The following is a 23,225-nucleotide window of genomic DNA, read 5'->3' on the forward strand; positions in this document are numbered from 1 at the left end:
GGGGGGGCTGTGAGTTATTTGGGGTTTGGGTTTTTTTTTAATTTTATGTAGGAGTAAGTAAGAAGATTATTACCCAGTGGAAGACCTGGAGAACCAAACAGCTGCACAAGTTGAAAAGCAAATCCTAATGATAAGGGAAGTCCCAGAAAACTACATTTCATATTCACATCTTCGTAATTTTCGAGTTGTGAGGCCTCTGCTGGTTCAGGGTCATCTGCTTCATGCACATTTTCACCACCGCTTGCTACTTGCTTACTAGAATCTTCTGGATATTCAGAAATAACTTTAACAGAAGACAAAATATCTGGTTGGCTATTTGTAACCTCTGAAGAAATTTGTTCATTTTTGTCCTCTTTTTTATCAACTACCCGTTGTTGCTTAAAAGTTCTAGCTTGCTCCTCCTTTGTCCTGGAAACTACACAAATCCTGCAGGAATATTTTGGCATAGAAGAAGATTGTCCCAAATGAGTATAAGAAATATCATGTAACAGAGCATCTTCATCCAGGGTGGGTAAGGAATAGGCTGCCTCACTGCCACTGTAAGGTGCAAAATATTCCTGCAACGCACGGTCCTGTTTACATTTCTCTCCACAGTCCTTGCTTAGAAAGCTCTTCTGTCTCACTTCCAAAACACTTTTTTGGGGAACATCATCTTTTATTGGGACTTCCTTCCCTGCTTCTGTACTCCCAGCAATCTGTCTTGGTAGATTAAACTTTGGTGCCAAGTTGACAATTCTTCTGTATCTTTTCCTCTTTGATGTAATTGTCGCAGAATCATTTCTTGGAACGTTTACTTCACTAGAACACTGCATGAAGGTGGCCCTGGCTTCCACAAGGGAATCAAAGTGCACTTCACCAGCTGGAGATGCCAACAGACCATTGTTTATTACATTGCCAGTCTCTTCGGTTACTGTTACCTGATGGTTTTCCTTTACCAATCCCCCATTTGACTGATAGCAGTTTAGCTGTGTTGAACTGTTCATATGAGTCTGTTTAGGTTTCCTCACTTTTTTGGGTCTTTGTTCACCTACAAATTTATCCTCAGACCAAGAAGAGAGAGAAAACTGTGTATCAAAGCCCAGCTGCAATTCCTCAGTAGGTAAATTAAGTGAAAAAAATGCCCAGGCATTAGAGCTATTCTCTTCTGCTTTTAATACACCTTTGTCCTCTGTGTTATTATCAGGCACGTAATCATGTACATTTGAATTGTAACACAGAGAGATTTCTTTTTCTTCATTCAAACTTAACAGCTTAGCTTCCATGTCAGGTTCACATATAATTTGATATGATCTGAGTTTGTTTTCTGTGCTTAACAGTGGCATGTTATAATCTTCAGAGACACCTTCTGTTTCCTGGATGGAATTTTTGTCATTGCTTATTTTTAGAAAACTGCTTCTGCAAAGATTTTCTTTGTGCTTCTGATTTGTTTCCTCATCACTGAACGATTTTTTGGTTACGTTTTCAGTAGAAAAAGGTTTTACATCTATTAAAAGTGAACGGTCACTTTCTACAGGCAATTCCTTTTCCAGTGCACTGTTAGACATCACTGAGACCTCAGACACAGTGACAGGAAATCTTTCTCTTGAAACCACTCCAGCATCTTTTAGGCTTTCATCATCACCATTAGGCTGCTCTTCACAAACTGTTACTGGATCCTCTGAACCTCCACTGAATGTACACAAAGATTTGCTGTTTTCTTCTTCTGAATCATCCTCTTCACTTTCTGATGCATCCTGGTCATCTGGAATTGGACAATGAGCTGCTCTGCCTAACATTTTCTTCGCAATTTCTGTACGATTGCCTTTCATTTTTTTGTTTCTTTTTTGTTTTTTCCTCTGCTTTGCTTCTGTCAACAGGTGCCCACGGTTATTCTTTAAAATTGTCTCCCTATGTGAAAATAAATTAAAAAAAAAGTAAAAGAAATCTATTTCAGTAATATTATTAGTGGTGTTCCACTTGAAGAATAGGTACTTTATATTAATATGATGATCAAACACAGGCCATCTGCTTTTTTAAATAGATAAAATCTCAGATAAAACCTATTGATCAAACAAATGCACACTTCACAATTCAGAAATTCAGAACAAACTTGAACACTTTAAAACAATTTAAAGAAACACAGCTGCTGTCTCATTAACTTAGCTTTACAAAAAGTTTCACAAATTATTGTCAGACCAAACAATATCTTAGATACTAAAGAGAGCTACTGCTATTCTGAAATTTCATTGAATGTCATGCTGAGCAGAAAGGTACTAAGTGGAGGATATAGTAAGAAAATTTCATCCATTAAGATAAAATGGACTATAATTAGATAAGATGGACTCAAATTCAAACATACTTATGAATAACTTGAATAACGTAAAGGTACAGTGACTACAGCAACTCTAATATTTACTGGTCAGTGTATTATGTGTGGATTCATATGTATTTGGAAAAAAAATGCATATTTTTATTCGCAACAAAATAATACACTACAGAAAAATAACACAGTTGTAGGTAGTTATTTACAATTAATTAATCTAGAAATCCAGAAATCTAACTTCTCCCTATGCAACTTTTCAGAGAGAAATGAGATTTTCAAAGCTAAGTTTGATAACTCTTCATAAAGATTTGCTTCTTTTCTGCAATTCTTCGCTTTTCTGTAACCCTTTGTTCAGGATGGTACTTCACACATGCTAAAGCAATCAAAGCAGTAGCTAGAAGAATTATTGGGTAAAATTAGTTATTTTCTGGGCATTCACATGTAACATAAGCTGTTTTAAGTGCTGTATTCTGAAATTTTTGAGAGAAATAAAAAAGGGGGGGGGGGGGACCTAAAGGTCACCTGTGGAAACCTCTCCCTACCTTTCATTTATTCTTGAGATTATACATTGTTAGTCTCATAATTTCTACTTTGAACTCTACAAAGCAAACCCTCCTAATTCTCCGAGTGTGAAGCACAGCAGCAGCCTTCTGAGCCTCAGTATAGCTACAGTCCTTTGACTGGAACGGGATTCAAAAGTCTTGGTGCCTTGATATTGCTGCAATGAGCACTATGGATCTGTGAAAAGATCTTGTTGGAAAGCTCACAAATTTTATTGCCCTATAATAGCCTCCAGACATCCTGCAAAGAAATGAGATTTCCTTCAAATGTTGGCATTTAAGTCTACATGATGCTTTCCTCTGAGTAACAAAAACTGACTTTCCCTTTTCCATATCAGTGTATTTTCAACACAGTGCCTTATGATTCAAGCGCAGATGTCTATACTGGAGATGCTTAAAGTTAGCCAAGACAAATTCCACCCTAAATTCTGCTCAGAATACATTCCCTACTCAGCAACGTGACTCCTTTCTCCCAAAAAGAGAGACATGTGATGCCAGACAAAGTTTCAGGATTGAATAGATCTTATTTGGTTATTGAATTAAATGATATAAAAATGAAGCATCTGAAATGGTAGTTGAAGAGATTACTTTCTTACATATAACTCAGATTTGCAGAAATCTTATACTAATCACAGATTACATCTTAAATCCTGACATTAACTTTCTTCAGTGATAAAAATTATTGACTAGAAAGTGACTTTAGAAGAGGAAATTTTCTGAAATTTTCGGAAGCATAAAACCCCTTACTAGTATGATAGAAAATAACGTCCCATTTCTAATTGCTTTTGCCTGTCTCTTGACACATCTGACCACACTTTCAGGACAATGCTGACAAACCTTCTTAGGCTAGGATGCCACAACAAAAGGTACTGTAGAACTTCACAGAAATGAGAAAAAAAGTCTCAGACACCAGCACATTTACTTCCTCTCCTTACCATTAATTCTGAATCAGGAAGGAAAACTACACTGGGCAGGATTCACCTTTCAATGCAAGAACAGCAGGAATATATCCACCACATAACAGGTGAAGGAAGAACCTGGATGATCCAGAGGAACTAACAGCTATTATTGCACAGAAATTGTTGCATGTCAAAATAATCATGAATGCAAATACTGGTCTAGGTAGATTATTTAGCACATCTGGATATGACCTTCAATAGTGACATCCAACAGTTCATAATAAATACCACAACTATGTCATTTCTATACTTTGGAAACATGGAGGTTTTATAGCAGTTCAGCAAAATTAGTTTTCTAAAGGCCTGGATTTCCTAAAGAAAGGACTAAAGCAAAAAGGAAGGCAATGAACTAAATGTAGAATAACAAAATTTATTATTCTTCATTTTTCCAGGCAATTTCTATTTTCCAACTGATTCTAGGAAAATACTACTCCAGAGCAGCACTCTAATGCGCCATGATGGCACAGCTAAAAATGTCCTGCTTGGGGTATACTCAGTATCATGTTAAAGTCTTTGCATTTAATGAAGCAAACTGCCTACTAGTTTTCTTTAGTTTTAATCTTAGTTCCTCCTCTTTTAGCCCACCTACATGACTTTTTAGGAGTTTTCCTTATTGTAAAACCATATGACACACAAACAGAGAAAATTCAAGAACCAGCATGGAGATAGACTTCTTTACAGGAGTGTTTGCTAATGAGTTGTTTTTAAACACATACAACACACACAAAAGGGAAAAGAAAAAAGGTGCTACTTCTGTTGATATTTAAATTTTGCTATATATTTTGTATTTAAAAACTGCTTAATAATAAACTGACCTGAAAAAAATGTAATAGCATTTTTGTTGAAATAGGAATTCCCTTTTTGTAGCACTTTGAAATTTCCCAGCCTACCATTTAGCCAATACTAAAAGTATTTTGCCATAACTCTGTTACATGTGACTTCACTGCTCAAAATAGCACTGTCCAGCTTGATTGAGAGTCAGTGCTCAGATGACACTCTACTGGAGAAACACATGCACTTTCATGACTGCCAAGGTAGAACATGCAACATAAATAATCTAAAGAAGTTAGACACATTTTGCTGGAAAACGGCAAAACCAGAAAAGAGCTAGTTATTTGCAGCATATCAGTTCTAGCATACATCTAAGCTGATATCTGCTTGATATCAAAAAATGCTGCAGTCATTGCTGTAATGAAATTCAGAGGAACTGATAAATTTAAAAAGCAATTCCATATGATATTTAGCAATGAAGTACATGCTTTTTCAAAAATATATGCTATCATCAATCTCAAAAGTCTCTGGAGTGGGTTTTCAACATCAAAATTATAATAGAGCTGCCTACATAAAATGGCATTTACTGGGATACTCTTCATCTTCTCCACCTGGTATGTCCAAGTGCATTGCTGATTTCCTTGTGACGTAACTTCAGCAACTAACAGAAACGAAGTTATAATTTCAGAGTAACAAAAAAAAAAAGTCATGGTACCAGCCTTTTTGTTACATATCTTGCCTTTTATACTGAAATGAATGATAAAGATCCAGTTCCTCAAAACCAAATGGAATACTGGTATTAACTGGAAAAAAACACATGCAAAATCACTTGTCAGCATTATCTGGCTTCCTGAAAAGTGAAATTCTATTATACAGCTGATCATCCAACTTAGCACTTCACTGTTGCTGAAGAAACACTTAGTCACCTTTCCCTACTTTGTTCCAGATGTTGCCCTTGCACTTCCACTACCTGTCTTTTGCTGCCTCTACCACCCTCCTTGTGGGTAGATTTAGCTTGCCCGAGCCAGCATCAAAAGAAAGCAACTACTTGCTTTGCTGTTGAGTTGATTTAACTTACCAAAGCAAGAATTAAGTAAATTTCTAGCTAAGACAAAGAACATGGCTCTTGGGAGCAAGGTGACTACTTTCAGCAGCAACGTTAGGTTGCCTCACAGCCCATCTTAAGGAAATTCACCATAAATAATTCATAAGTAAAGTTTACACATGACAGCATTGTAAACTAATGCTCCCCACCCCAAATCAGTAAAGTTCCCACTAATTGGATTCAATCTGAAGTAATTCCATATTTATTATTATTTTGTCTCTCAAAAGCATTGCCAGTGGTGGTGAGATTTAAATACTCACCTTCATAAAATAGCTATTCTATCACAATGCTCAAAGACCTACTCCTATCTTTATCATTTCTACAGGACTGAAGAAAACAGAGTTCTGTGCAATGTATAAACTGCCAGACTGCTGTCATGTTAGAGTCCAGACACAAGCAACACTGATCTAGAGTACACAGAGAATAAAATTGGTTTGATCAAAGTGTGCCTGTAGAAGCTGTTCATTTAATCAAATATATTGCAAAGTTCAACCACTTTACTTTTCAAAGTAAAAAAACAACCAACCAAATAAAACCCCCAACCAACCAAAAAACCCAAGTTCCTGAGGTGCTAATAACAGCAAATCAATTTCAAATGACAGTCCATTCAGTCCACAAGAAGTTTCAGGTGGGGTGATCTGACTGATCATTGTCCTGCCTAGTTTATGAAAGTCATAAATGACTTCTGACTGAAAGAACCAATCTCTTATTTTGACTCCTTAACCATAGAATATGTTGACCAACATTAAGGAAATCAATCCTGAGTACACTGACTGATATACACACTGAAGATACTTGTGCCCAGGATCAAACATCTACTTCCTGAACAAGTGAAACAACTAAAAAGCCACTTCCAACCTCATTTAGGTGCTACAAATATCTCACCTGACACAATTCAAAATTCTAACCTGAAAAGGGAAAAAAAAACCCAACCCAGCAACAGAGGTACCGATGGATGCTAACAGAGAAGAAACACCATTTTTTCTTTGACTGGATTTCTCTGCAACCATTAAGCATGTCTCAATTTTAAAAAGCAGGTGAAGAAGAAGAAAAAAGAGGACAAAATGAAATACTACAAGTGATCTGAATCCATCTTAAAGGGATGTACTTGAAATACAGATAAGAAACTGCAGCTTTATAAGCCTTCTCACCCATGAAAGCTCATAGAATCAATTTTCATTTAAATTCTCGCTGTCAATGTTTGGTCTTTTGAAGAAAACATGGTGGACACAGATGTCAATGTTATGCACTGGAAGTACAGTATGAATCATCCTGTCAACTTTGATGACACCATTTCTATTACTTGGATGATGCCACCTCAAGCATGAAGACAACCTAATTGAAATTAATCCAGGCTAGAGAAGAAATATGCTGCTTTGAGAAGAAGTTTGAAGAAACAGGAACTACAGTCAAATTTGCACTACTTAATGAGAGCCTGGTGTAACCTGCTGTGCAGCAGCGCTCCTTATTTTTCTATTGATATAAAGACATTTCTATATGAGATTTTAAGGAATACTTTCACAAATCTGTAACAGGACAGAAAATTCCCACCTCCCCACACAATGATCAGTCTCAGTTTCTCATTAACTTCTGGACAAACTACAGCACTACAATACAAACCAACCTGTTCTCACTAAATCGTGAGCACCCTCCTCTCAGCAACACTGAAGCACACTTTACACACTACATCTTACAAAGCTGGAGTTCCAGGTTGAAAACCATGAAGCACACTGCTGAAGACCATGACTGACCAGACAAACAGCATTATCCACCAAAAAGACAAAGCCCATTTGCCTAATGGCCAATTCACAGCTGTTGAAAAAACCCATACAAACTGTAATAATTACCTTAAAAATCTCAACCACCTTCTCTTTAAATGAAAAACAAGAGTTGCTGTTAAAGATATAACATACCAGTTATGTCTGTAATCTAACCAGTTCTAATATAAGACAGTATTGAATCTGAGTGGATCCTTGATTTTAGGAGAAATAAGATCTGTGTTCAGAAATTAAATTCTGTGAGCCTCCTCACAATCCTTTTTCAGTTCCTCTCCTTTACAATCTACTGCTTTCCAGGCATGTGCTTATGTAGTTCCACTTGAGAAGCTCTACCCAGGAAAAGGTAGATTTACTGAGGCTCTCATGAGGTTGTGAAATAAATCATGTCCTAAATAAATCACTATTTTAACCAGAAAATAAAGAGAACTACATATTGTGATATATCATTCCAGTATTTGAACACATAGATGACAGCCATCAAAACAGAATATAGAGATAAGCAAGTACAACAAAAAGGTTTTAAAAGTCAAATTTAGGTTTACAGGGTGACATACTGTGCTTTCTTGCCAAGGCACGTTCACACACAAAATAAATATAAAATGAAGTTTGAGATAAGACAAGAAAAATATGAGTGGGAGGTAAGGAAGCAACAAAGGTACAATAAGAGCAGAATGGAATATTTAGAGGTATGTAAGAAGCTATTTTCTGTTAGGAACTTTCAATGAAAGATGACAGATTTTAGCCGAATTTAAAAGAGTTTCAATCAACAAAATTGTAGCAAAGACATGTAATTAAATATCCACCAGAGCATAGACCATAATTCTGGGAACAAAAGTTTGAGTTTCGAAAATACAAGAAGATGCTGCAAACTTAATGAGGTTATTAAAAAAAGGAATGAAGAAAAATATACTGTATGTCAGAAAATATTATTTTCATCACAATAAAAAAAAAATTCAAAAGGACAGCCTGAGAGGAAGGAAGTTTTTAATCAGAGTCAGTTTGAATTGAAGCATTAGAAAAAAATCGAGAATAAAGTGTAGCTCTCCACACTAATTTATAGTTCAGGGAAGAAAAAGGAAGGGTGAGATGGATCCAGATTTATGAGGACAACTGTATTAACTGAACACACAGGACTTGGATCAGACAGATGAGAAAGATGCAGTTCAAGAATAAGAGAGGAAAGGGGGGGGGACAGTAAAGAAAACAATATCAGTAAATATTAAGTAACCAGACTCTAACCTAGATTATAGCAACATTAAAATTCAAATACTTGTAACTGCAGACAATGTTGCTATTCAGAACATCTGCCCCAGCTATTGAGCTCATTCTATGCATCTCAAATGACATATTGAGAGCTACACAGCATTCAATTATAACGTGCATTCTCTGGAAGGTATTACACCTTTTTCAACAAATCTGAGTAGTTTGTCATAGTGGTATCCAATTTTTACTTACTATTTCTGTTTACTACTCTTTGGTATTAACTCATTTCCCTTTTAAACATCTTTCACCAGAAGGACTACAGATACACAAAAGACATGATGAATTACCCCTTAAAGATTATTACATTTTACAAAACAGCCCGGTATTATACCTAGAGCGATGGGGATGAATAGCTGCAGAGAACTGTCTTTCAATTTTGCAATGTAGTCAGTGTCAACAGAAGTCTTGTCTTTGGACAGAAAATAAAAAGCTACTTTAGATAAACACTGATACATGCCAGTATTTAAGTGTGGAAAGACAATACAACTGACAAGAAACAAGTGGCCACGGATACTGCCTGAGGGAGAAAAAAGGGAATCAGCTAAAGGTGCTGTCAGGTGCTTGTGAGCAACTGTGCCTATACAGCTATGAAACAAAATAACCAGAATAAATGGTATGGCCAATTTTGCTGCTACAGTTGAAGCCAGAAACTTAGAGCCCATCTGAGAATGAGAACAATAGACTGGTACATTAACGTAAGCCTGCATCCAACACCCTGAAATCAGGCAGCAATTCTGTTAGTGATTTAAAACTCTGATAGATCAGCTAAGTCTTCTGATATTCTGGACACTGCTCTCACTATATCCATTAGAATAGAATAATTTATGTCAGAAAGGACCTCTGTAGATCATATGGTCCAACCTCTGCTCAAAACAGTAACAAGATTGCTCAGTGCCTTGCCCAGACAAGTTTTGAATACTCCAGGGATGGAGATTACACAACCTAATATCCAGTTGGAGTCTCCCATGTTGCAACCTCTATCCATTGCTTCTCATCTAAGAGGAGCCTGGATCCACCTTTATACTCCCTCATTAGGCAGGCAAAGGCAGCATTAAACTGTTTTAGACACAGCCTCCTCTGCTTAAAGTCTGAACAAGCAGTTTCTCCCATCTTCTTGTATATCATGAGCTGCATGCGCCCAACTCAATCCAGTGTGTCACATTTACTTCTACTAGTGAGCTCAAAGATTAGTATTCTCAACACACAGCACAAACTAACCAGGCAAAAGACAAACTCGTTCAATCCCTTTACAGTTCAATTCCCTACAGAGCAGCATAAAGTTAAACCATAGTTAGCCATCTTTACTCACAATACAAACCTCTCCTCAAGACCTAGGACCAAAAAGCAGCATTATGGACATAATCTAGGTATTCATTATCTGAAACAAGAACTCACTCTAAACTGCTGGAATAAAACAGAAACAGGATGAAACACATTGCTCTAACTGTGCTTTCTATGTACACACACAGAGAATTCCATTTATACTCCATAAGACCAGTGTTCTAACTGCAGTTTTCATAAAGTGAAAATAGTTTTGAAATTTTCTCAGATATACTTCATGGAATATTTAGCACATGTACCAAACAGCTGCAAAGAGACATATATGAAGCTTAAATAGGTATACCTGTCTTGCTTCAGGAAAAAGATCTGATGTCTGTACTTTTGTTGCCAAGATCTCTGTAAAGCGGTATATTCTTCTTACAAGCAATACAGGAAAAATGCTAAATAGCAGAAAAGTAATATAGTCAATCCATTCTTAAGTCAGGTTCATGGGCCTTCAGAAACTCTTCCTGGTTAAGAGCAAGATGTGGGATAAACTGTTCAGTAACTTCTTATAGACTATTATAACCTGTACTATAGGTTACCAAAACCTATGGCTGACAAGTAGAAACACTGAAGTGAAATATTTCCACATCTGACCTATATGAAACATCTGATCACTGTTTTTAATTGAGTACTTAATTTCAATTTCATGAACTTCATTTCAACAATGTCTTCTTATCGCTGGGAATTGCAATATATGTCTCTGTTCTTTTGTATAGAAAACCCCCAATTTTCAACATACACCTAGTCACCTCATCTCCATAAGGTACCAGCACAGAGGGAAAACATTTCTACTGCTAAGAGGATGCAGTGACTAAAACTACAGGTATCACACATGAATATGAAAATACAAAAATAATTTTTTTTTTCCCAATTCACTGAAAATGAGTCCTATTGCTCATCTCAAAGAAGAAAATACCAGCACAGTCTAAATTACATCAGGAAAGACAGACACAAAACAATGAAATATAAATGTTATGGGTCCTATCTCAGCTAGACAAAACCCGGTTTTCAGTTATCTGTTAGCAGAGAAGCAAAGAAAAACTACCATCTCTGCAGAACATTTCAAGAAATAATGACAAAAGACAAAATCTTGGCTTTCTTCTTAAAGACAAAAAGCTTAAAATTATGTAACATAGCAAACTAGATTAAAATGAGCCTAAAGATGATATGGCTACAAGAACAGAAGACAGAATTCCTCACAGATCATTTAACATTGTATGTTAAAAAATAAAACAGCATTACATTAGGCTCTCATGGTTTAACCCCAGCCAGCAATTAAGCTGCACACAGCTACTCACTCACTCCCCTCTGGTGAGATGGGAGAGAGAATCAGAAGGGTAGAAGTCAGAAAACTCCTGGGTTGAGGTAAAGACAGTTTAATAGGTAGAGCAAAAGCTGTGCATGCAAGCAAAGCAGAACAAGCAATTCATTCACCACTTCCCATTGGCAGTCAGGGTGTTCACCCATCCTCAGGAAAGCAGGGCTCCGTCACGCATAACCACTACTTGGGAAGACAAACACCAGCACTCCAAATGTCCTCCCACCTCCTTCTTCTTCCCCCACCTTTATATGCTGAGCGTGACCTCATATGATCTGGGATATCCCTTTGGTCAGTTGGGGTCAGCTGTCCCGGCTGTGTCCCCTCCCAGCTTCCTGTGCACCTCAGCCCGCTCACTGGTGGGGTGAGAAAAGGCCTTGACGCTGTGTAAGCACTGCTCAGCAGTAAGGAAAACATCCCTGAATTATCAACAGTTTCCAGCACAAATCCAAAAAACAGCCTCATACTAGCTATTAGAAGTATGTTCAAAGAACGTTAACCCTATCTCAGCCAAAACCAGCACACAGATCTTCTAGGGTGGGTTTTGGGGTGGCTTTTTTATGTTGGTTTGGGTTTTTTATTTTGTTTCTTTTTTTTTTTCTTTTCCAAACAAAAGAAAAATAAGAACACTAAATCATCCTGTCAAAGACAAGGCTGATGAGAACTTTTGATAATTCAGGAAGCAAACTAATCAAAGAAGAAACAGTAGTTTAGATGAAGCAGTAAAACTAGAACTTAATTCTCATTGAAATTTCGAGCTTAGAAGAGTAAGATATTAAAAATACCACTGAGTATCTTAACTATTCTGTTTAAATTTACTTACCAAACATCCCACTAGTTTGAAGTATGCAGCAAATACTTGAATGTGCATTTGTAACATTAAGGTTCTGTGCATTAGTTACATTTTAAAAATTTCTTACACTGTTATTTCATAAAATACAATTAATTTAGAAAATTAATTTCAATTTACTAAAAGTCTAAACCAACAGGAAATCTTAATTCTAGGTACATTATTATCACCAACAGGTGTACTGCATAAAAACTATGCGAGATAGTAAAAATTTTTAGATCTCCAGTCTAACTGAACAGTGAGTTCTTACATTTCTTGTACATACTTTTTGACAAAGTAATTTTCATTGTTTGTGAGGGAGCAGGAGAAATTCAATACCTGCAACATGTATTTCACATAATATTTTTATTATTTTTACATATAAACATTGCAGTGTAAAAGTAACTTCTGTCTGAGATATATGTACGACCGTGACTGTGATATTCTCATGAAATATTAATATACCATGAAACAAAAATGTGTTACACAGAAAATAATTCCATTGTGTTTTTACCTAGCATGTCATTGTACTTACCCTGGAATACAGCTTTATAGATTAAACAGTTTACAAGAAATGTTTGATACAGTGCAAAGCGTTCCCTTCTTGTCATGAATCCTTTGCAAACTGCAGGCCTATTATTGATCAACGTGCTTTGCATATCAAAAATACTCACCATCTACCAATAATTTATTTAAAAGATAACACTCAAAAATGCTGCACCATTTTAAAACAGTATGAATTCACATCTATTTAAATAAAAATTGCAGTTAAAGACAAGTTAAATATCAATTAAATATTGCTAAAAAAAAAAAATCCATTTCCTTTAAAAACTGAAGATTTTACCAAAGGGTATCATAACATCAATTTTCAATCATCAGCTCTTTTTTGTCATACCTTAGCACATTGTGAATATTAGATAAAGCCTTAATAAATTTTACCACTTTGTTATGGCTTAAAGTAATATAGAGAAAATAAAATGGATCTAAAACCTTTCTATCTTCCTCCCACTTGAAATAAGCTTTTATGTTTAAATATAAAACTCTCGGCTAATTAAAATATTACTGACCATTTACAAAGATTTCCATGATTCTTTTGAGACATGGAAAGAGATAAGTGAGAAAAATAAAATACAGTAACGTAATTGTTATGAATAATAGAAAATGAAGGAAGACAACATAGTTTGAGACCGTTTTTATATATACACATAATTCAATATATTAACAAACCATGCACTACTGAAACATTTTAAATTTTTCAAATAATTAAAATTATTACTAAAACATGCAACTGCATACTTCAACTTTTCTAATAGAATCTCTTATGAAAATGTTATTGCAAGTATACATTAAATTGTACAAATTTAGATTTGTGCAATAGGCTTAGAAAACCACAGAAAGATACTTCATTGTAAATCTGGATTTTCAACTTTCATGGTATTCAGACTTTAAAGATGAAGTAATTTTGAGGGCGTATTCAAAAACTGTCTATAATTAAACAAAACTATGCTGGCTTTGAAATTTTAAAAATTCTGATGCCTATTACGTCAAACTAGTAACAGAAAACCATGAAAATTCTTTTAGCTACATACTCATATTCTTAACAGAACTGTTTATTTGAGATTTACTCATTCAGTGTATAAGGAAATCCAATATCATTAGACCCAAAGATAGGTTATTTCAGCGAGCAGGTTAGTAACAATGCTCATCTGTATAAAACCCTACAAGCTTGAAAATAATAAAAACGGTTGCATTGAACTACTAAAACAACACTGAAGACAAATACATTTTATTAATACAGAAAGCTGTTGGAAAGTAAGCAAAGTGAAAGCATACAAATTTATCATTTTTTAAGAGACAAAGGGCAGTAAATTAGTCAATCTCCATGCTGGCTCATTCTTTGTTATGTGGTAAACAGATTACACTGGCTGTGCCAAAACTGGGAACACAACACGGTTTCACAGAACTGTATCCACTATTTATATGGAATTGATGCACCCCAACTGTGGACTGGGACTTGATAGCCTAATGCTTTAATACTTTTTAATGTAAATGAAAGAAATTGACTTAGACATAGCTGTGACATTTTTGGGGTTTAGTGATAAAATTTGGGGGTTTTTAGTCAGCACAAAAAAAATTGACGGTATGCAGCCACCATCATAGTTGACATACTACCCCTGAGAACAAACAAAGAAATAATTCAGGGTGCGCAGTTTAAAGCTGGTGAATACTGTCCTTGCAGAATGTTGCTTCAGCTGCCAAATGAGCTTGAGACAAAAAAAAACCCCAAACACCACAACTGAAACCAGAAAATACATTCCAAAATTTTGCCAATTGGCAATACATGCCAAATAGAACAAAAAGACAATCCAGGACATAACTGTTTTTAAAAACATCTCCTAAAAGATATGAAGACTAAATGAAAGTAATTAAAACTGATTATTAAATAAATAACGTCTTCTTCTGGGGCTTTAATTCTCTTTTATAAGATATCTAATATGATCTCTTCTTTAAAAAAAACTGCTCAACAGTTACTTCATATATGACAACATTGTCTTAGGTTTGCGAAGGAAGACTCTGCTATATGTCATACTAAATATTTTACTAAAATCAAGTTATTACAACTGTAATAAATATAGTTTTATAAAACACTGAATGTACAATTTTATTTACATGCAAGTCTGTTAAAGGAATGACCTCCAGAAGAAAATGGTCTTGAATAGGCCTATTTAAAACACTGAAGATCCACTACTTTATGTGAAGTGATGATGTTTTTTAGGAGTGCAAGTAACAGATTTTTATTAACTGACTGCAACTGTGTTATCGCCTACTAGAAATACTGAAAGAATTCCATGAGTCTGTATTGCCTCCCCACCTATGTCTTCGCTGCAGAGGTGGTCTTTGAGTGTTTTTGTGGGGAGGTACCACTGAATTCATGACAATAGGTATGGATATTTGATACTCATATCGTTCCAACATCTGAGCAATCTTCTCACGAGTGACCCCATGTTTATTCCTCCTACAAAAATAAAAATGTAAATAAATTGGCTGGTATGTTTATATGTTTACAGTCTTTAAGAAAAAGAAAAAACTGACCGCAATTTTTCTTTCTGTTTTTCATATCTGAAATTTCACTTTTATGACATTGTACCCTCATTCTCTCAGTATTCAACTTGTGTTAAGGTTTATTTTAACGATTCACCATTGCATATATTAACTAACAGAAAACAATACAGTCACTCTTCTTCATACAGAAATGTGATGTTATTCACCAGGACTATGTACCTAGAGAGCCCTAAAAGGACTTTTGCTTTCTATCTGTTCATCAGAGTTTACATGATATACTAGCTAATGAGTAGAGGGAAAAATATTATAGACTACTACTTATAAAAGCAATGTTCAAACTAGTATTAAAAAAAATGAAGCTCCGTGGTTTCAAGACTTAAGGACAGAATATTTTCTCATTAATTGTTGTCTCTCACATCAATAAATCTATGTAAAATAAGGAGCAATTTTAGTTTTGAATCAGAAAGCATGCTCACGATACCATTACCTACTAGCTCTTACCAATACTTGCTGCAAATTTAGAAATGTACTAAAACACATATAAGAAAGAGAGGTCAAAAGTGTTGTCCTATTCTTGCAGCATGTAATAAACAGCTACTTTCAGTGAGAACTTGGCCTATTAAGAACCTGAGACATTAGACATTACATTAGTATGTATCTATCTTCTTAGTATCTATGGAATAGGATCTTAAAAAACCGTGTTAGCAGAAACTTTCAGTCTCTGCCATAAAGAAAACCGCAAGGCTCATGCACAAACTGAATGTCAGAGAATTGCCAGCACTATAAACAGAACTCAATCTAAAATAACAGATATAAAACATAAACAAAAAGTTTCGATAGTGTAGACAAGCATTTATCATAACCCAATATATTCTTATCACCAAGAAACCTTGTCCGAGGTGAATTATTTCCAAGTCATACTGATAGGGAATACATGCCTGCATCCTTGTGCTTTCTGTCAGGGGCAGAAGAGGCATGGGCCTCCTTACCAACTTGCTCAGTTCTACAGAGGAGAAATCAATACTGGGAACAAACAGGCTATACTGGAAAGAGGATACTCTATACAGAAATATTGGAAAAGTCTGATTTCCTCTCCTCCAGAGATTTTGTGCATATTATTACAATAAAGAAGTATGCATCAAGTTGATGAGGGTTCAAAGCATACTGCAGGTAGCACACTAGTTTCACATTCAGAGTGGAAGATGACCTGGTGATCTCGGAAGTATTCAGAATTATGCTAAAGGCTAAGGTGTATTTTATCAGCTTTCTTTCTGGGAAGAAAAGGCTTAAGTAGAGTATTTCTCTCATAGACACATTTCCCTGAGACAACATCAGAAGCTAGAGTGCTCATCACAAGCGGCTCATTGTTTAAATGCTACTAGTTTCTACATTGTGCTGAAGAAGTTCAGGAGCAGCAGCACGTCGAACTCACCAGTTAACAAGTCTTAAAAGTTTTGATTTTACTCACAATTATGAACAAGGTTAATGGTAGAGAAAAAAGCCAAACTCCTAGAAATACGGGATTCTATAAAGTGCTTGACACTCCTGACAGAAGACAAAAATGAGAAGAGGAAGTCTAAGTCTTTTATGTCAAATGGTGGAAGCACAAAGTTATTAAATATTTTCCATATCGTAGTACTCCTAGAAAAAGATTACAGCTCAAGTGCTCTGGCATAAAACGCACACTCATCCACAATTCAATCAACTTGTGTATAATCACTTCATAAATGAGCAAGTACTTCCTTAAAGAACAAGGCAGGATAATAAAATCACCACCAGTAAAATTGCATCAAGCATTGAAATTAATTTTAAAAAGGAAACAATTCTGCTGTATAGTGTCATTTAATACTGGGATCTCCTCTTCAGTCATGTCTTCACTAATGCTTTGGTGGCTTGGCTATGCTGAAAGAGCATAAATCCATCTATCGTTAACCAGTACAGATGTACCAGCAAAAGCTCCTAACAGTCATGCTTTGGAAGCTGGCTTTGCTTGGAGGAACATGGAATCCATTGATAAAAGCGAAGTTCTGTCACTATTAAATGCTTCTACATTAGAAGAGTCTTATATGTCAATATACAGCAAAGTAATCCTGCATGGACGTGACTGCTTCAAACAATCAGCACAAATTTAATTATGTCAATACCAAATTGCAGTTTTATGATCATACCTTATTATCATAAGGATAAAGGATTATATTAAACATGTTTGCAGTTCGCTTCTGCATGAAGTTACACAGCAGGTAACTTTTTTTAAATTAAAACAAAATCCATCCCAAAATACAGATTATACATAGGATACCTGTTATTCCCCAAAAGCTTGAATCAAATGTACTTTAAAAAAAAAAAAAAAAGTTCTAGTTCCCAACTGATCACCTACTCAGAAAGTATACCAACATGACAGAGGCTAGTTTTTTCATCCAACACTGATTAAACACTTAAAAAAGAACATAATTTTAATAAATAAGTCTTTCTCTTCTACCAGGGATTTTGCCACTTGCTTACTCTCTCACGTGCAGTTTTCAAGATTACCTAAAAATAGTATCAAAGTACAAAATCCTTTATATAAAGGTCTAAATGCTGTGCATGAAGTCTTGAGCACTATTGCAAGACATATATCTGTGGAGTCAAGATGTTTTCTCAAAAGTTACATGCACAAAACTAAACTAAGAGCAAAATCACTCATGAGTGTCTCTAAAGACAACTTGCAGCTCACAGGTACATTGGAAGAAAAAGACACTGACACCTATTCCACACTAAAACATGTGTCACATTCCTGACACCAAGAATTCACTCAGTGTTGACCTAGAGAGCCTTTTCACAGATATCTCAAACACACTAAGCGGTGGCAGAAACAACCCTATAAAAATAGTGTCTAGAAATGCACCTAACTTCTAGAATATAGACATATCACTTGATAAGCGTTACTAACAATCTAGACAGCACCACTAAAACCAAATAAATAAGGAGTAAGTATCCAAAATATAACAAAATTATTCTGCTAATTAAAGTAGAAGGTAGTGTACTTTTTATTTCAACGATCAGAAAAAAAAACTGATCCTTTTTTTGGAGAGAATTAGAACGTATGACTCCAGACAACTAATAAATTACCCAAATTTATTATTAGCATAATATTTGGCCAGGTATTGCAAAAAATGTTGAGCTCAAAATTATATTATTATCTATTTCCCAAACACATGAATATGAAAAAAAACCCCCAAACTTTAAAAACTGAGTCCTCTCCCCAAGTAACTGAAAACCAGAATGAAACCCCACATTAACACCTTTCCTAAACTCTCAAAAAATAAAGTTCCCAGACAATGGGTCTCTATTCAAATATTTCAAGAAACCGGAGCTGCTAAAACATTTCTAGGAAGCTCCTAAGAACTAGTAGCAGCACTTCACACTTCAATGGCTTTCCTTTGGTTTCAGGAAAGATACAAACTTTACTCCTACAATTAATGATTCAACAACAAAATACAAAGGTAACAACACCACGTTTGTTTATCCTGTTACCTGTTAAGACCATGTGAAAACATTAATTTTCTTGGAAAATGAGTCTGTCTCATGTAATGAAAATCTCACACTGAACATCTTAGAAATGTCTGATTACTAAGACAGCTTCCTAACCTGGCTGTGCTGGACCCCAAACTAGAAAAACTTACTAGAATTCATCCTATAAAGAGAGAGCTCCATCTCTAAAAATAAGTTAGTGCTAACTTAGGGGCAAAAGGTGAAAACTTTAAAAGATCTATTAACACAAAGTCAAAGTCAGCAATGTAAGTATTATACACACTTCATGCATTGTAGGGGCTACTTTACAAAGCTGAAACAATTATAAGCCATGTCAGTTGGAGGGATATAAAGTGACAATCAGTGAGAGAACTCTCTGTGATCAACCATGAAAATATTACATTTCAGACAATAAAATAACCCTAAATTGGTTTGATACCTCACAGATTTCTAATGCAGATACATCTGAGACAAGAGAGACATTAACCAGAAATAGTAGGCAGCTTCCTAGTAACTCTCACAACCCAGAACTCCAATGGCCTATGTCCAACAGTACTCCAAGTCAGATCCTCTGGAGACAGGGGACAATTTCACCAAATCTTGCAATAGACTAATCTAAAATATGAGCTTTCATTTTAACCTTTACCGTTCAGTAATGGTCTGTTGTGCTTTGACATCTGTAAATTTAGACAAAACAAAGCACTTAAATTGATGCTGTCTTTGCAAAATGCACAATTTCTTTTTGTCTTCTACGTATTTCTTTCTGCCAGCGTTTTGTAGCAACAAATTTCTGAGAACAATTATTCGTTATAATAGCAGTGATTCTTATAGGAGTCAATCATTTTTCTATTTATGTCCAACAAAATTTCAATATTGACTTTCTGGGCCAACAAGCCAGGACCTCTATTTATTTGTCTGTTTGTTTATCCATAACATTTCCATTTGAAGATATATCTCAAAATGCTTATATAAATAAAATATATTTTATACTAGAAGTTAAGTATTTAAAAAAACTAAGATACTGAATAAAACATAATGTACTACGTATACATTTAGGTGTGCATATTTATCTGTGTGTCCATCTATTTAAGTATAATGATTTCTGTAATATAAACCTTACTTTTCTAATTCTTCTGGATCAAACTTCCACCAAGTATCTGGCTCATGGAACTCCACTCTGTATCCCTTTTCTAGAGCCTGAAGCAAGCAAAGAAAAATGTGTGATATGTAAACTGTTATTACATAAAACATAATTAAAAGTTTATAGACGAGTATAATAAAAAAATGTAGTTAACTCTGTGGTGGTAGCATGCTGGATTTCTCTTACTGTCAACCTATCTTAGTTTTCATTCCAGGTTAAGCAGATTACATCAAGTCAATCTTTAAACTGGCCTAATTAGTGCCATACCAACTGATGATCATATCAATAAGCAGTCTCTCTTCAGAAACTTGAGTAAGGAAAATGTTTCTGGACAAAACACACCAACTTATCACATATGAAGGTAAGTTTGAAAAGCTGTAACAGATGATATAATCACACACCGACACCTACCACTTCCACATATGGCTTCATTTCCCAGGCTTGAGTATTAGTGTTGTCTATTATAACTGGAGATTTTCCCTGCTCCATTGCTTGCTTTGCTGCAATGAAAAACAGTGCAAGTTAATAACTAACTATGTAACTCAAATAAAATGGTAAATGTAAATAAACTGTTCCAGATGTTTTCTGCACTAATCTAGCCTGACTGAAACACTGTTCTAAGAAAAGGAATAAAAGCACTGAAAGGTAGGGACAGGAACGGAAAGAAGTAGAAGCAAGAAGGTAAGCAAGATAAAGTGAAGGTCATAAAACACAGGTGGTGAAGGACTGATGCAAAAAGGGTAAATAGGAAGTGTAGAAGTGAAAGCAACAGAACTGATCGAAGTCTGTGGCCTGCTGAGTATAGAGATCCCAGCATGAAACCATATCCTGGTTCCAGCTTTACCAGTCCTGCCAGATATTGTGCATTCATAACTGAGACCTGTGGTTAGGTATTGCAGTTCTTCTCCAACAAAATGCTAAGAAATAGTTGATCTTCACAGAAAGACATCACATATTTGAAATATTTCTGAGATCCATTAAAAAAACTCAATTACAACCATGTTCTCTCTGTTTGAATAATGGTTTTAACTCACTGGCCCATTTCTATCAAGTCCAAACAAGAGGAGAAGCTTCAGGAATAATAAACTGCTTCCCAGTTCTACAAAACAGCAACTGTTAAGAAGGCAGACCCAAATTAACATTTTTACTGATGGAAAGACAGAGCACAGCCATGATGCAATTTGTTTGGCAGGACACTTAAACAGTATCATGCTTTTAACTTTGCACCAGCAAGAGTATACTGCTTTTTATCCAGCAGAAGCATCCCAGAGATTACAGTGCAGAACTGGGATTGGTTGGAGAAGTTCAGGAGACAAAACGTGCAGATCTGTTGGCTACCTGAGATTCATCAGCTCCACAGCACAGAAAACATTTTAACATTACCTTGATGCCTAAAATGGTATCTCTTCATAATCCCAAGATTGCTTTAGTCTTGATAAATCAGTTAAGCATCAATCTTATGCCTAAACTTAACCCTGATCTTGAGATCAGGCATTCTTCTAAATCCCTTACACAGTTAGTCCAGAAAGCTCTCAGAGGACTCCTAACTCACATTACTAGGATTTGTCCCTGAAAACACCAACATTGCAGAACCATTTTTTTTGAGCACATCTAAAGAGCATGGTTATGACATTTAGCTTCTACATAATGCTACACAGGAGACTTACCCAAGCAATTGAAAAGCTCAAATTCTACATCCTTATCAACTTGATATCCACCTCCATTTTATACAAAATGAGACAGCAGTTAAGCTATTCTTACCAGAAGTTCAGAAGCAACTCTCCTGCAGAACAGAGTATCTAGAAAGGGTACTTGAGTATCACACTTCTAGAATAAATGGGCTATGTTAATTTTCATTGTTTTAACTTCTTTCACTTTTTTTTTTTGAAAGCAATACCTCTGCCATTCTTTGCAGAAAGGGACACAACTTTCACATCTTTAGAAGAGAACTACTTTGTGCATGAATCAGTAAATGAGGTTCTTTTTGCAGCCTGAAACTAAGCCAGATGGAAAAGCAGATTTTCAACTTATGACTGAGTATCGGGTTCATGAAGAAGATTCCTCAACTCCTCCTACAACTACTCTAAAGCATCTTGCAAATGAAAGTAAGGCTTTTATAAAATCTATTCCTCAGCTTCTTTGTGCCTCAATCAGTAAAAACAGAACAATAATTCCTTATCTATACTCCAAAAGCACTGTGAAGATGAATTCCATTTTAAAAAAATTTTAAAAAATCAATTGCTCTGATGCTACACATTGAAGCCAACAAAAAAAAAAAAAAAAAAGCAGCAGTTAGTTTAAGCAGTACTAGCAATGTAAGCCACACAAAGAATTTCACATTTCAGAATTCTTGCAGGAAAAGAGCAAGGATTCAGTCCTTCTTTTAAAAGACACTGGGTGCAAAAACAACAACAAAAAAAAGCGCATTACAGTTTGTGCACTGTTTCTTCCCATATACTTGTACCTCTTTCAGCATGTGATGAACTTTTCTGTAGTTGAATAGGGGATCATCAGCATGACCCAAGCATTCTTTGGGCACTTGTGAGATAAATAACGAGTAAGTCAGGATGACTGCGAAGAGAGAAGGATCATCTTTTGGTGAATGTTCTTGAGTATCATCCCACCTCTTTCTAAGTGGCTACTACTTTGCATGATCTCCATTTTCTGGTTGTCCAATTTCAAAACTTACAGGTATCCTTTACAGAAGTGATACGAACTCATCTTAAGACAGTGAAAATTTATTCTGAATATATGAAGATTACTACTATGCACCCTGAAGAAAATATCTACATTGCTGAATCTGGCATCCAAAACTGGAAGATGTTTTTAGCAGCTGTGCCTTAGCTTGCCAATGAAAAATTTAGAATATATCACTAGTGTCCACAGAAAGTTAAGATGATGAACTACATGAAAGAACGGAAATATCTGAAGCTCAAAATCCTAAAATATCACCTATGCAAAAAAGTTTCCAAGAGAATTAATAATGATCCATTCAACAAAGTTGAAAAGTATGCACTAAATGAAAAGTGAGATCCACAATGAGTGCGAGGAGTAAAAAAAATATACATCTGTTGAATACCTGCCCATTTAGTGAACGCTGCTGAATGTGTACATTGAATGAAGCAGTGATCTGAAGGAAGAAACACTCTAAGTACTGAAGAAAACTAGGGATTTATCTTGATGGAAATCAATCCCTACAATGGGAAGCAATTAAATGAACAGGCTGGGAAATAACTTTGTAGATGGAAGGGACTTAAAAAGTAAAGATAAAATAAGTTCCCACAGAGCACTAAGAAACGA

At 35.4% G+C, this 23,225-nt stretch overlaps 1 protein-coding gene across 4 annotated transcripts in view; it reads right to left on the minus strand.

The window, feature by feature from the left end:
- LOC113480839 overlaps positions 1-23,225 on the minus strand; it is a 51,292-nt gene that overhangs the window by 11,397 nt on the left and 16,670 nt on the right. For 3 of the 4 annotated variants that reach the window (XM_026850053.1, XM_026850046.1, XM_026850059.1), the window contains 4 exons: positions 20,337-20,425; positions 19,905-19,981; positions 15,084-15,227; positions 74-1,887 (listed from right to left, as the gene is read on the minus strand). In XM_026850053.1, the coding sequence (XP_026705854.1) occupies positions 74-1,887; positions 15,084-15,227; positions 19,905-19,981; positions 20,337-20,425 (2,124 nt within the window). The remainder of the gene's footprint in view (positions 1-73; positions 1,888-15,083; positions 15,228-19,904; positions 19,982-20,336; positions 20,426-23,225) is intronic. The other variant, XM_026850068.1, reaches the window with a different exon arrangement.

The sequence above is a fragment of the Athene cunicularia genome, assembly GCF_003259725.1.
Source record: "Athene cunicularia isolate RWA chromosome 1 unlocalized genomic scaffold, athCun1 chr1_part1, whole genome shotgun sequence".
NCBI lineage: Eukaryota > Metazoa > Chordata > Aves > Strigiformes > Strigidae > Athene > Athene cunicularia.